The sequence below is a fragment of the Camelus dromedarius genome, chromosome 1, assembly GCF_036321535.1.
Source record: "Camelus dromedarius isolate mCamDro1 chromosome 1, mCamDro1.pat, whole genome shotgun sequence".
In the NCBI taxonomy this organism is placed as follows: Eukaryota; Metazoa; Chordata; class Mammalia; order Artiodactyla; family Camelidae; genus Camelus; species Camelus dromedarius.
Window position 1 is genome coordinate 95999842 of NC_087436.1, and position 12622 is coordinate 96012463.

General features: G+C 43.6%; 1 protein-coding gene across 1 annotated transcript; it reads left to right on the forward strand.

Moving 5' to 3' along the window:
- Nucleotides 1–6478: 6478 nt before the first annotated feature.
- LOC116148117 (GTPase Era, mitochondrial-like) lies at nucleotides 6479–8319 on the forward strand. The gene is given in 2 exon segments (XM_031436137.2): nucleotides 6479–7199; nucleotides 7202–8319. Coding segments are annotated over 2 exon segments (1308 nt in total). The 5' UTR covers nucleotides 6479–6493; the 3' UTR covers nucleotides 7804–8319.
- The last annotated feature ends 4303 nt before the right edge of the window (nucleotides 8320–12622 follow it).

The following is a 12622-nucleotide window of genomic DNA, read 5'->3' on the forward strand; positions in this document are numbered from 1 at the left end:
CATACCCTTTGACCCACTAATACTATTTTGGAGATATACCCTAAGGAAATAAACTTAAAGGAAGTGACATCACTTGTAGAAGCACAAATATAGCTGCTCTGTTTATAATACAAAATAAAAGAATAGAAAGGGAAAGAGAGTTTATGCCAACAACAAAAAAATTATGGGACATATTGATCCACATATGTATATGTGTGTATGTACATATGTGTGTTTGTGTACACATATAATACATATACATTGACATAGTCTCTAGGCAGAAAAAGTTTGTGTGGTCTGTGTAAATACTTGGAATTTTTTTGAAAATAATCTTAAGGTGAAGAAGAGAAGCCCAGGATAGTAGTTATGTACTGACTGTAGCTGTAACCATTCATGAAATGATTGTTTATTTAGCTGACTTAAATCTCATGGCCTCTCTTTCCTCTGTGAAGCAGATGACTAAATTGTTTGTTGAAAATCCTTGGAAATGAGGAAGGTAAGAGATGATGGAAGGCGGGATCTTGGAAAGAATCTGTAAGAACTGATGTAGCTGCTTTGGGGAGCAAGATAAGGAGGCAAGTATTCTTAGAAGGACTCTGGCTGAGGTCACAGATCATGAATTTGTTGCAGTCTAAAAAGTGATTTTTTTTCCTGACACTAATCCAAAATCAGAATGTGGGAGTGAAAAAATGGAGATCGAGTCAGGAAACAAAAGTTAGAGTTTGCAGAGAGGTGACAAGAATGACAAAGGAACAAGTGAGTTGAAGTGTGGTAAATATATCAGTCATCTGGTTGAAGGTAATGGAAATGAACCATTAACTTCAGTACATAATGAATAGCTCAGAGATCAAAGGGACGGTTAGAGAATCAGGCTTAAAACAACAGACGGGAACCAAGGGAGATGAGGCAGCCTACACAGGAATGAATGACCAGGAGACCCTGCTGGAATGGCTATCCCTGTTGCCTAGGAGCCAGCAGGGCTCCTCCGACTGCCACTACACCTGCCCCACCTGGACTTTGCAGCCCTGAAAACATACTAAACTATCCTTTTGTTCCTAGATGTTAAGAATTGAGGCCTCAGGCAGGAGCATCCAACTGGCTAACCCTTGATCACGTGTCCAGGAAGGGGAGAGAAGTGTCTGGCTCCTGCAGCCTCCATACTGGGAATGAGTCTTTACCTCCCAGCAGACTCTCACCTTAGGGATTCCTCCCAATTAGAAATGGGGATTTAGACGCTGAAAAGGAAAACAAACAACACACAAACAACAACAAACCCTATCAATCACTGTAGTGAGAAAGAGTGGGTGAGTGCTGGACCATTGGTTCTGGGATTATAGAAGATGTGGGAAGAGAGCGGGATAATGGTACTGGAGGTCTGGATGCATGTTTAAATGTCAATGACGAGAATGCTGGAAAGAGAGGAGAGTGTCAGAGACACTAGAGAGACACTAGGACATTTGAGTTTAAAATTTCAAAGGGGGAGCACACAAGATTTCTAGGCATGGACACAGTTGTAGTTATGCAGCAAAGACAGCCAGGAGAAGACTTGGAATGATGGGAACGGGAGAGAGGTAATCTTCTATGTCTTAGAACTACCCCGGCTCATAGCAGAGAGCCTGGCCCTAAAATAAGTAAGTGAATGAATGTTGAATGGATTCTTTGCTTCTGTAGAGTTTTCTGTATTTCTGATTTATATATATAAAAAAAAAAAAAGCAGAAAGTTGTACTGAAGGTTTACCCTGATAATAACTTAATCTGATTTTCTGCATGACTTCGAGGTATGACATAACAGAGTCATGAGGCCTAAAAACACCCAGCCTAAAAACACTGGCAGTTTGCTTTATAAACTAGGCATTCGTATTGCCTTATTTGTAGAGATAGAGCTAAACAATTTTAGTACATCTCTCTGTTAGGTTTATTTACTTATTTATTTTTTAATTGAAGTATAGTTGATTTTCAGTGTTGTGTTAGTTTCTGGTGTACAGCATAGTGATTCAGTTGTACACATATATATATTCTTTTCTGTATTCTTTTTCATTATAAGTTATTACAAAATATTAAATATAGTTTCCCATAGTCCTATACAACAGGACCTTGTTTATCTATTTTATATATAGTAGTATCTGCTAATTCTAAACTCCTAGTTTATCCCTCCCTAACCTCTCCCCCTGTGGTAACCATAAGTTTGTTTTCTACGTCTGTGAGTCTCTTTCTGTTTTGTAAATAAGTTCATTTGTATCAATTTTTTTTAGATTCCATAAATAAGTGGTATCATATGGTATTTATCTCTCTCTGTCTGACTTACTTCACTTAGTATGATAATCTTTAGGTCCATCCACATGGCTGCAAGTGGTATTATTTCATTCTTTTTTATGGCTGAGTAGTATTCTATTGTATAAATGTTCCACATCTTCTTTATCCATTCATCTGTCATTTAGGACATTTAGGTTGCTTCCACTGCTGTTAGATTTAAAGGGTAAGTTGGAGGGGGTCTGATATTATTGCTGATCACTTGCCTGTTTGCTGTTAGATTCATTCTCTGCCCTCTCCCTGCTCTGCTCTGTATTGTAGGGGCCTACATTTCTCAGGCTCCCTGGTGGACTGGTTTCTTGATAGGTTCAGCAACAGGGAGGCAAGAAAGAAAGCTTTGGGGCGAAGAGGAGGAGAGAAGCCGTAGCATTCCTCTGTGCGCATCCGTCTCATTCTTCTTCCTTCTTTTCCTCCTTCCTTGCCTCCCTCCGTGTCTCTCTCTGTCTCTGGTGGAGTCTCCTACGGCAGCTGTGCCTCTCCCTCCTGCCATCAGCCCCTCTCTCTGGAAAGCCCCAGCTCTGGGGCTCTGCCAGCACCATCTCATCCTACTGACCTCCTCGTCCTGGGGATGGTGCTGACTTCCTATATCTCTCATCTCTGGGCAGTCTCACTGCCCCCTCTTTGGCTTCTCAACTCTTTTTATAAATTCATTGTATTAAATTCTCATTGTTTGAAAGACCTAAAGTGTTTTCTGTTCTCCTGAGGGGATCCTGACTGAGTCAATATTCATAGGGAAGACTAAACGTTGTGGAATTCACTTGATCTTCAGCTGAATTCTAAAGTCGTCAGACTCAGGCAGAGCCTCCTGTTTCCTGAGAACACTTCTATGCAGACAGGTAGTTATGATCTGAAGCAGAGTGTGCCTTGCCATGCATCCATGCCTTTCCCTTTCCTCCCAGCTAGACTCCATTTCCCAGTTGCACAATGGATTGCTGGTAAGTGGAATAGACAGAATTTATGTCTGGCATTTCCAGATTTGACCTATAAAAATCTTCTTTCTTCCCCTTTCTGCTGACTGAACTTCAACATTCAGGGCGACTCTGGAAGGAGATGTTGAAGGTGTCAGAGCCTCCAACTGCCTGGTCCTTGACTGTCTATGCAGCAGACCTTACATAAACCACCGCCAACTGGACTTGGGGTGAGTGGGAGACGAGTGAGAGATAAGCTTCCTTTGTGGACAGTGACCAAGATTGGGGAGTTTGTCTCTTATAACATTTAATGTTACCTTAACTAATATATAAGTGGAGAAAAGCTTTTTATTGGGGAGCGTAATGGCTAAGAATGGAGGTGGATGAGCTTGGAATCCCCACTATGCCACTTACTAGGTGTCTGACTTTATAACTCTCTCTGAGCCTCAGGTTCCTCTGCTCTAAAATGGGAATAATAACACTACTATCCCATGGCTACGTGGTAAGGAATTACTATGTATAATATCTACATGTGTAATTCCATATGTTATTCCTATATCATACTCTGTGTAATTAGTGAGAACTCAATAACTGTTAGCCATTTTTGCTATGAGTCAATGAGAAAGAAAATTTGGTCTTAACAGTAGCTTCCCTTGCTCATGTGTATCGCACATAACTGTGAGATGCATCAATATAAGTTAAACAAAGTACCATTTCTAGACAAATGGAGCTTCATTATATAGTCAGTCCCATGGCCCCTGAACTTTCTTTCTGGTGTTGCCGCTAGGTTTTTCCACTGCAGTGGTTGGAAAATAACGTGGCTGATTCCATCTTCCTAGGGAAACTTCAGTGTGCAATTGAGAGGGTAAAAAGGAATAGGTCAAAAGGACTTTATAAACCACAGCCTCACCTGACCTCCCCAGTTAGGACTGATGGCTCTTTCCTGCGAGCCTTCCCTGCACATGTGACTTGATGACATTTGCTTGTTGCCCAGCTGGCCTCTCTGCATCAGCATAGAGGTGCGGAGGGGCAACCAGTGATTCCTGAGCCCATGGCATCCGAGTCTTTGATGTCCACCCTTCACTGTGCCTTGGCAACTGCTCTTCTCCCCTGAGGTCACTCCTTGCCTGTGGCCACTGTGTCCTCCAGCATATGTCAGCCTTCCCAGGCTGTCAGTCTGTTTCTGAAGCCCAGCACAAAGTTAAAGGGCTTCCATCAATGCCCCGTTGCTTGTTATTCCTCATCCTAGATTTTCTTGGCCTTTCCCTTGTTAGCTCTTGTGCTGCCCTAAAATCTGCATTTTGACATTCAGGCTGGTATTCTTCCTTGTTACGGCATGTCCAGCACTAATCAACTGATCATTTTGAGAGCCAGTGCTTAAAAACTGTTAGCCAGCAATGGCAACAGAGAGGGCACAACAGAGGAGTGATCCTTATTTCAAAGCATCTCAACTCAAGGAGGGACGGCTGCTCTCATGGTTGCAGTAGGGATGGACCGCGGGGTCTGCTGCATTTTCCTTAGTGGTGTACTGCTCCATGTGATGCTTTGTTCATTTTTGGCTCAGAAAAGAGAGACAAATAGTGTATAATAAATCAGCACTACTCCAGGGCTGCAGTACATAAGATATGAATTTACTGGCAAAAGAGAAACCTTTAAAGAAAGTTATAAAACCTTTCTAAAATAGTAGACATAGTTTTATTATGAAACTTCGTACAAATGACCTTTCTGTATATTTTAAATCAGTTTATTTGGGACAAGTCTTTTGTCCCAGGATGAAGGATATGTCTAAAAGGAAAGCAGACAATAGGTATATGGAAAGTCTGTTCCCTGTCATTTTTCTGGTTGGCTTTGTTCTATTTGCTCTGAAGACTGTTAGAAGGAAAATATTAGAAGCAGAAATTTTGTCAGAAGGATACCACCTATTACGGCCAGGTATGTGCAGCCTTAGTATTCACACAATTAGAGTTTTAAAGACTTAATGTTTAACCACCGTCACTAATCATTAAGCTCATTCACATTTTCTACTTTGAGCACGTCACTGAAGGTCACAGGTCATTTCTTTTTGGTCATGACTTAGTCATGTGAACTTTGGCCAAGCTTACCTATGACTTTTGTCATAAGAAAGACTTTCTCAGGGAGATAAGATGTTTTTCCTTCAGTTCATGATGGCCAAATTAGGAGTCTGAGCACATAAAATAGTATGTCCATATTTTCTTAAACAGATATATTCATGATCTACATTTTATCCATGAATTCACTGTTTATTGGATGGCTTTTTGTTTATGCACTATACCTGGTCCTCCAGGGATTTGATGAAAAGTGAGACATGGTCTCTGCCCCCAAAGAGAGTCTCTGGATGGAGATAAAATGTTTAATTTAATAACTAGACAGACTGAAATGTGAGAGCCAGCACAAGGTGTATTTGATTAAGCATCATTTGAGTGGAAGAGAGATAGCACATTTAGAGTTCTGAAAGGAAAGAGCTGACTGAAGACAAATCAGAGAAGCTTCTAAAAAGGAAAAGGAGATGAAATTGGTAGAATTTGAAGTAACCAGGGTCAGTGGAGGAAATGATGTGAGCAAAGGTTCCCAGAGATTTGTTATTTACCCTCTTGAACTTGATTTCTCTGTCAGTCCTGGAATCAGTAAATACATAAACCCCGAGTAAACAGTTTAATCATGGCAGCAGGGTGGTGGGCTCTCTGCTGTGCGCTAGACGGTTATGTGCACCAGTGATAGGTGGAGCCAGAGGCACTCACAATCAATGACAAAGCAAATAAATGAAAAATACATCAGTACATCTGAGAATTAAACATAACTCTAAGAAGACTCAAAGGGCAAGCTTGCTCTCTCTTCTTATTTTTACTGGTCCTTGAGTTTGACTGGAGTTTCCAGCACTACTGATATTTTGGGCAGGTAGTTCTTTGACGTTTGGTGCCGTCCTGTGCATTGTTGAATGCGTAACGGCTAGATGTCAGTAGCATTCCTCCCCACTTGCCAGGGGTGAGACCAAGCATGTCGGCGAGCATAGCCAAATGTCTCCTCGGGGTCAAAGATCACTCCTATGGAGAAGCACTGGCTTAGACAAATGAATGTATTAAAAAAAAAACAAAGCCTTGGGTAGGTTTAACAAAGGATCTCATGTGCAGGGGTAGAGTGCAAGGTTAGCACAGAAAGATAGGGAAAAAAAGACATTTAAAACATTTATGCAAGGAAGTTTACTTTCATTTATTCCCCTTAGTCTCTACTTCCAGGAGAAAACATACAAAATAATATTTCTGGGCCTTGCGGCTGCGATGGCTGCCCCAGGCAGGCGTGGGGCTGCGTTCCTTCGGACCTTATTAGGGGTCTGGCAGCGGGGCCCCGATGCCGCGAGGGAGTGGGTGGCCCTGCTCCCCTCGCCCTTGGGCTGTCCGCGGAGGTGCGTTTCCTGTGCCGCGGGCCCTGCTTTCTCTGGTCCCCTCCTGGCCTCAGCTTCTCGCCCCTCTGGCCAGAACTCAGCCCTGGACTGCTTCCTTGGACTCTCTCAGCCCGACAGTTCGTTGACTTGTCCCGCCCCCGCCGTGTCCATACGCAAAGATGAGCAGGATCTCCTCTTGGTCCATCGCCCCGACATGCCTGAGAACCCCCGGGTCCTACGAGTGGTCCTCCTGGGTGCCCCGAACGCAGGGAAGTCAACCCTCTCCAACCAGCTGCTGGGCCGAAAAGTGTTCCCGGTCTCCAAGAAGGTGCACACCACTCGCAGCCAAGCTCTAGGGGTCATCACAGAGAAAGAAGCCCAGGTGATTCTGCTTGACACACCTGGCCTCATCAGCCCTGCTAAACAGAAAAGGCACAATCGGGAGCTCTCTTTGTTGGAAGATCCATGGAAGAGCATGGAATCTGCTGATCTGGTTGTGGTTCTTGTGGATGTCTCCGACAAGTGGACTCGGAAGCAGCTCAGTCCCCAGTTGCTCCAGTGCCTGATCCAGTTCTCCCAAGTCCCCAGCATCCTTGTTATGAACAAGATTGCCTGAAGCATAAGTCTGTTCTCCTGGAGCTCACAGCGGCCCTCACTGAAGGTGTGGTCAACGGCAAGAATCTCAAAATGAAGCAGGCCTTCCACTCACAGCCGGGCACTCATGCCCCTAGCCCAGCAGCTAAGAGCCCAAACACACAGTCTGTGGGAAACCCTCAGAGGACTGGCTGGCCCCACTTCCAGGAGATCTTCATGCTGTCAGCCCTAAGCCCAGAGGATGTCAGGACACTAAAGCAATACCTCCTGGCGCAGGCCCGGCCAGGGCCCTGGGAGTTCCACAGTGGAGTCCTTACCAGCCAGACACCTGAGGAGATCTGCACCAACATCATCCGAGAGAAGCTTCTAGAGTACCTGCCCCAGGAGGTGCCCTACAGTGTCCAGCAGAAGACAGTGATGTGGGATGAAGGGCCAAATGGGGAGCTGGTGATAGAGCAGAAGCTTCTGGTGCCCAAAGAATCTCATGTGAGGATCCTGATCGGTCCAAAGGGACACCTGATCTCCCAGATCGCACAGGAGGTGGGCCGCAACCTCATGGACATCTTCTTCTGTGAAGTTCAGCTCCGCCTAGCTGTGAAACTCCTCAAGTGACCACCCTCTGCTGTCTTTCCCAGGGCGTCCCAGCCCAAGCTGCTGGCTGGAGCCACTGACTGGAACTGCCCCTGCCCGGGGCCTGCAGGGACTGGGGAGGGGCATGGACACTGACTGGCTGACTGCTGTCTGGGCTGGCCTGGCCTTGCCAAGTCTGCACAGCCCCTGCCCAGCCATGCCTCCTGTTGGAGGAAGGAACCTACCTTAGCTCAGTTCCCAGGTAGTTCCTCTGCCTAGGGCTATGGCTACTTAGGCCTTAGAAGCTGGCCCTTTGGTGAGGGAGTGATGTGGCACTGCTTCCACCTGACGTTGGGCCCAGTGTTTCTCCCTGAGTTGCTAGTTGTTAGCAGAGAGATCTTTTTTCCTCTCCCCTCAATTCTTCCACCTTGAGGCTAGGCAAGGACTCATGTGTCTGAGTGAGATAATGCCTCCCACCTGCTCCTCCAGTCCTTGACTCCTCCCACTCCATCCATTCTCTCATTTTCTCCAGTCTTGGATGCTAATAAAATTAAAAGACAAGCAAAAAAAAAAAAAAAAAAAAAAAAAAAATTTCTGAAAGAGCCACCACCTGTCTTGAGCTCTTTAAGCCAAGGCTTGGATGTTCTTGGCAGCTGACCTCTGCTGGCTGAGTGCAGGAACTTTCTGAGCCCAGTCCCGTGAAGACACTCACATTTTTCAGCGACTGATCAACTTCAGGGCAGGGTCTTGGGTGAAGCTGGTCGAGGCAGATGGCCTTTTCCCAGGGTTTACAATGCAATGGAGTGTGAGATACGGGGAGCATGTTCCGTTGACTAAGTCCCACAGAAACGACCTTCCATGTCTGGAGGCAGTGCAAGCCGAATTGCTCAGCCCTTGCTGGGCAGTGCTCTCCAGGACGGTGGAGCCAACACCGGGATCGATTCTCACTGCTATGCAGAATTACCTCATCAATACTGGCGATGGTCTCTTCTCAGTCTCTAGGGCTGTAAGCATTGGTATCCTTTTAAGTAATGCATTATCTTTTATGTACGAAAGTAGAGCATATTTTTATCTAATCATCTGGCACGAGAATTCCTTTTAGAGAGAGAGCTGACTTTTTTGGAAATAAAAAATGTGGTGAATATTTGGAATGGAGCAAGAGATGTCTAAGTTATGTAAGAAAGGCCATTACGGTTACAAATGCTTTGTGTGAAACAAGGGGATAATTCTGCTTTGCCTTTTGGAGGAGATGATGAAATGGAAGAGGAAAGGAGAAGAGAAAAAGAGAGAGGAGGAGAGATAAGCAAGCTGGCAAAAGTTATGTAATCTTCACCTTCCCTGGGACCCCCAGAATATCACAGCAAAATCTTTATCTGTTAGAGACGTATTAGGCTACAAGTCATAGAATACCAGACTCCTGGTGGCTTAAATAAGTGTGATTTTATTTAAAATCAGAGGTACGTAGTTGTTGGCATGGATTCAGCAATCGGTGACACCATCAAGGACCTAGGTACTGTCTTTATTTCTACTTTGCCATCCTTTGTCTGCTGGCTTTTGTGCTCATGCTTGCTGCATTGCGGTCTCAGGGAGCTGCTGTGGGCTCACATATTAAATCCATATCCAAGGCAGGAAGAAGGGAAGAAAGAGAAAGACTACCAATGATGGGCGTATTCTTTTTTAAGAAGGTAAAATCTTTCCTAGAAACATCCCCAGCAAGTTTCTACTTACATCACATGGCCTCCCTGAACTCAAGGGGTGAAAGGACATAATTCGCTTTTTTATCTTCTTCAATGGAGGCAGGCAAGGGAGGTGGCACGGTGCGGGGTGGGCCAGCCTACCCCATCTGCTCCATCTACTGTGCTCGTAAAAGTTGGCTGTGTGCGAGCTCGTTTGGGAAATGAAAGAGGATGGTGAGTTTCGTACTGGAAGTGATCTGGTGTGAGCAGAAGCAGTTCATGGGAAAGTCAGATGTCAGAGAGCAGAGGCGACCAGGAGAATGCAGCCCTCCAGGATGAGCAGAAATCATGGTGAGAGCTTTGGGCCTACACAGGCTGTGAATCTGAAGGGCAAGGCAATCATAACAATTAGATCTCATGGCTGATGTCTGGTTTATATTAACCTCTAGTTAACCCCCAATTCCTACTAATTCTTCTCTGTTGTCTTAAAATTTGCCACAGTCCCTTCTTCTTTAACTTCACCGCTAATGTCTTCCATGCCATTCCTGAAATTTTCACCACCTTCTGCTTTTCTCCATCTAGTCCAGCCTCGTGTAGCTTGTTGGGGTCTAGCTGTTGCCGCATACCTGGAAGCTGCAAAACTGCTTTCAGGCAGAAAGAACATCAAGAATAAATGACTAGAAAATGGAATGTGTTGAATGGTGGTAAGAAATTAACAACAGAAGTAGTTGTCTTAATATGGGGGTTGAGATGTTTCCTCTTTTGCTCCTGAGAGCTCGGTTCTCCAATATAGAGGTCCTGCAGCCTCAATTCTTCAGCTCCTGCCAGAGCAGCATAGAGTCCCTTTGAATTCCCAGGCACAAAGAAGGCCCCCAATAAAATTTTGGGGGGCAAACTATTTGTAAATTTCAAATAGGTAAGTTACATCTCTCCGTGGCCAGCAACAGAAATACAATTATATTAAAACAAACTTTGAACAGTAACCATAAATAGGATATGTGTTTTAGAGTAGCATTTGATTATCTTGAGAAAATGCTTAAAATATCTTGCTAAATGGAAGAAGTGGGCTCCAAAACAGCATATATGACCTGAGATTTTTTTTTTTTCACATCCAGAGATAGAGGGAGAGAGGGAGGCATGGCATCATACATGCATCTTAGGCACCACGTTTAGAATTTAATCTCTAGTGAGGTGTGGCTCCATTACCATGTTTAATCCACACAATAAAGCAATCTATTAATATGTATCAAGGTTATAACTGCTTAATACTAAAACATAACAAAGTAGATACTGCCAGCAAGCAATACAACTTTAGAATTCTCCACCCTCCTTCCTATTTTAAGATATTGCTTTTGTTTTTTCTTTTAGTCTAGCTGAGTGGATATCAAACTTTAGTATACACAGGAAGCACTTTACAGACTTGTGAACATAAAACCATGGATACGGAACCTTATGAGTGATTTAAGGATAGTTCAGGGATGGTTTACATGTTTTTCCCCCTTATTAGCTGACTTGAGAATTAAACCTTGAAGCACTTGCTACTTTACCTTATTTACATAAAAATAGATTCAAATGGATATAATGTATGTGAGAAGGTTGACTGTGTTTATTTTTGAAAATGGGATTATGAAAAAAAACTTTATTCTCATCTATAGTGTCTAATTTTTCTGCATTGGAGCTTTTCTAATCATAAAAAAGTTATTTAAAAATAATAAAATGATGAAAGCTCATTGACAGTGCTCATTTGATTTTCTTCCCCCAGGAGCTTCTCAGCAGCTTGACGGTAGAGCTTGTTACAAAAGCTGCCAGGCAGATTCTAGATGCTAACCACACTCAGGGGTCAGCTCCAGGACCCATGGATCTGAGATCTTTGATTTTAAGATGGCTATCAACAAGGGTCTTCCCACGTGGTCATTTCCAATAGGGTGACAGAATGGGAGAATAAATCAATCCAGGTGTATTTAGGTACAAATTAATCAACTCACTAATCAAAATAGGTTACAATGCAAGATTACAAATTCTCAGAGCATCTTTGTTCTATGTCTCTCTTTCAGATTATCAGCTTTGTGATTTATTTATTTGTGTACAGTCATAGTTTTTGCTAACCACACAGTATTGTTGCAGTCACAGAGCTAAGAATTCTGAATTTCCCCATGCTTAATTGATTCTTAGGAGAGACTGCTTTATGCAATAGGAGAATTTGATAAGACAAATGAGTATCGCTGCTTTTTAAAAAGCATGTAGAAACTCAACCAGTTTACCTACTGTATGCTGTTGAGCTGGTATGCAAATACATTTTGTGTGCCCAGGATTTTTTCCTGGGCTTTTAGGGTGTGGAGCCAGGATGCCCTTTCTCTGTGCTTCCAAAGTCCTTTCATCTTGGTATATACTCAGGAACTGCAGGTCATATTTTTAAAGAATAAAGAAACAGATATAAAGCATCCTCCCAAACTAAGCTTTGTTGAGCTAAGTTTCCTTTGAGGTTGAGAAATCTATTTGTCTAGTAGGACAACGAAGATCAATGGCCCATCTCGGAGCACTCCCTCCCTGGGAAATTGCTGTGATTTGCAGCCCAGCTCCTTTCTGCTCTTTAACTATGTCTCAGCCTAGACAGCTTTGAAAGTCCAGAAGCAGCCATAAAAGAACCTACAAAGGAAGTGTCCAGATGCCATGGAGAAAGGGGACAGAGTAAAAAGCAGGCCATTTATTTTTATGTCCTTCTTTGCTTTTGTTTCCCCTCCTTATCTATTCTCCCCATGAGCTGCTCCGAAATTGGGGGGATGAGAAAAAACTCATCACCTTAAAACCCATTTCCCAATGGTGGAGGGATTGAAGTTACTAATTTTTTTTTCTTTCAGCAGAAAATAGAAGCGTACAGGATAAAGGTATGGAAGAGACTGTAAAGCTAGAGAGTTTATTCACATTCGTCTCTAAATGGGTGAGCATCAGTGCAGAGTTTTGTTTTGTTTTGTTTTAGTTCAGCCTGATGAATGGCCTTCGCTTCCTCAGTGAGATCACCACATTTGCAGAGTGCAAACTCTTTCTCTGATTAAGGGTTTGCTTCTCCGTGGGTGGGGCCGTGGGAGAAACCACAAAGGACAAAGCAGTTCTTACAGCCCAGCGGATGGTGTAGATAACATGCTTTAAGAGGTTATAAAAGAAGGTCACCAAGACCAACCATGCAT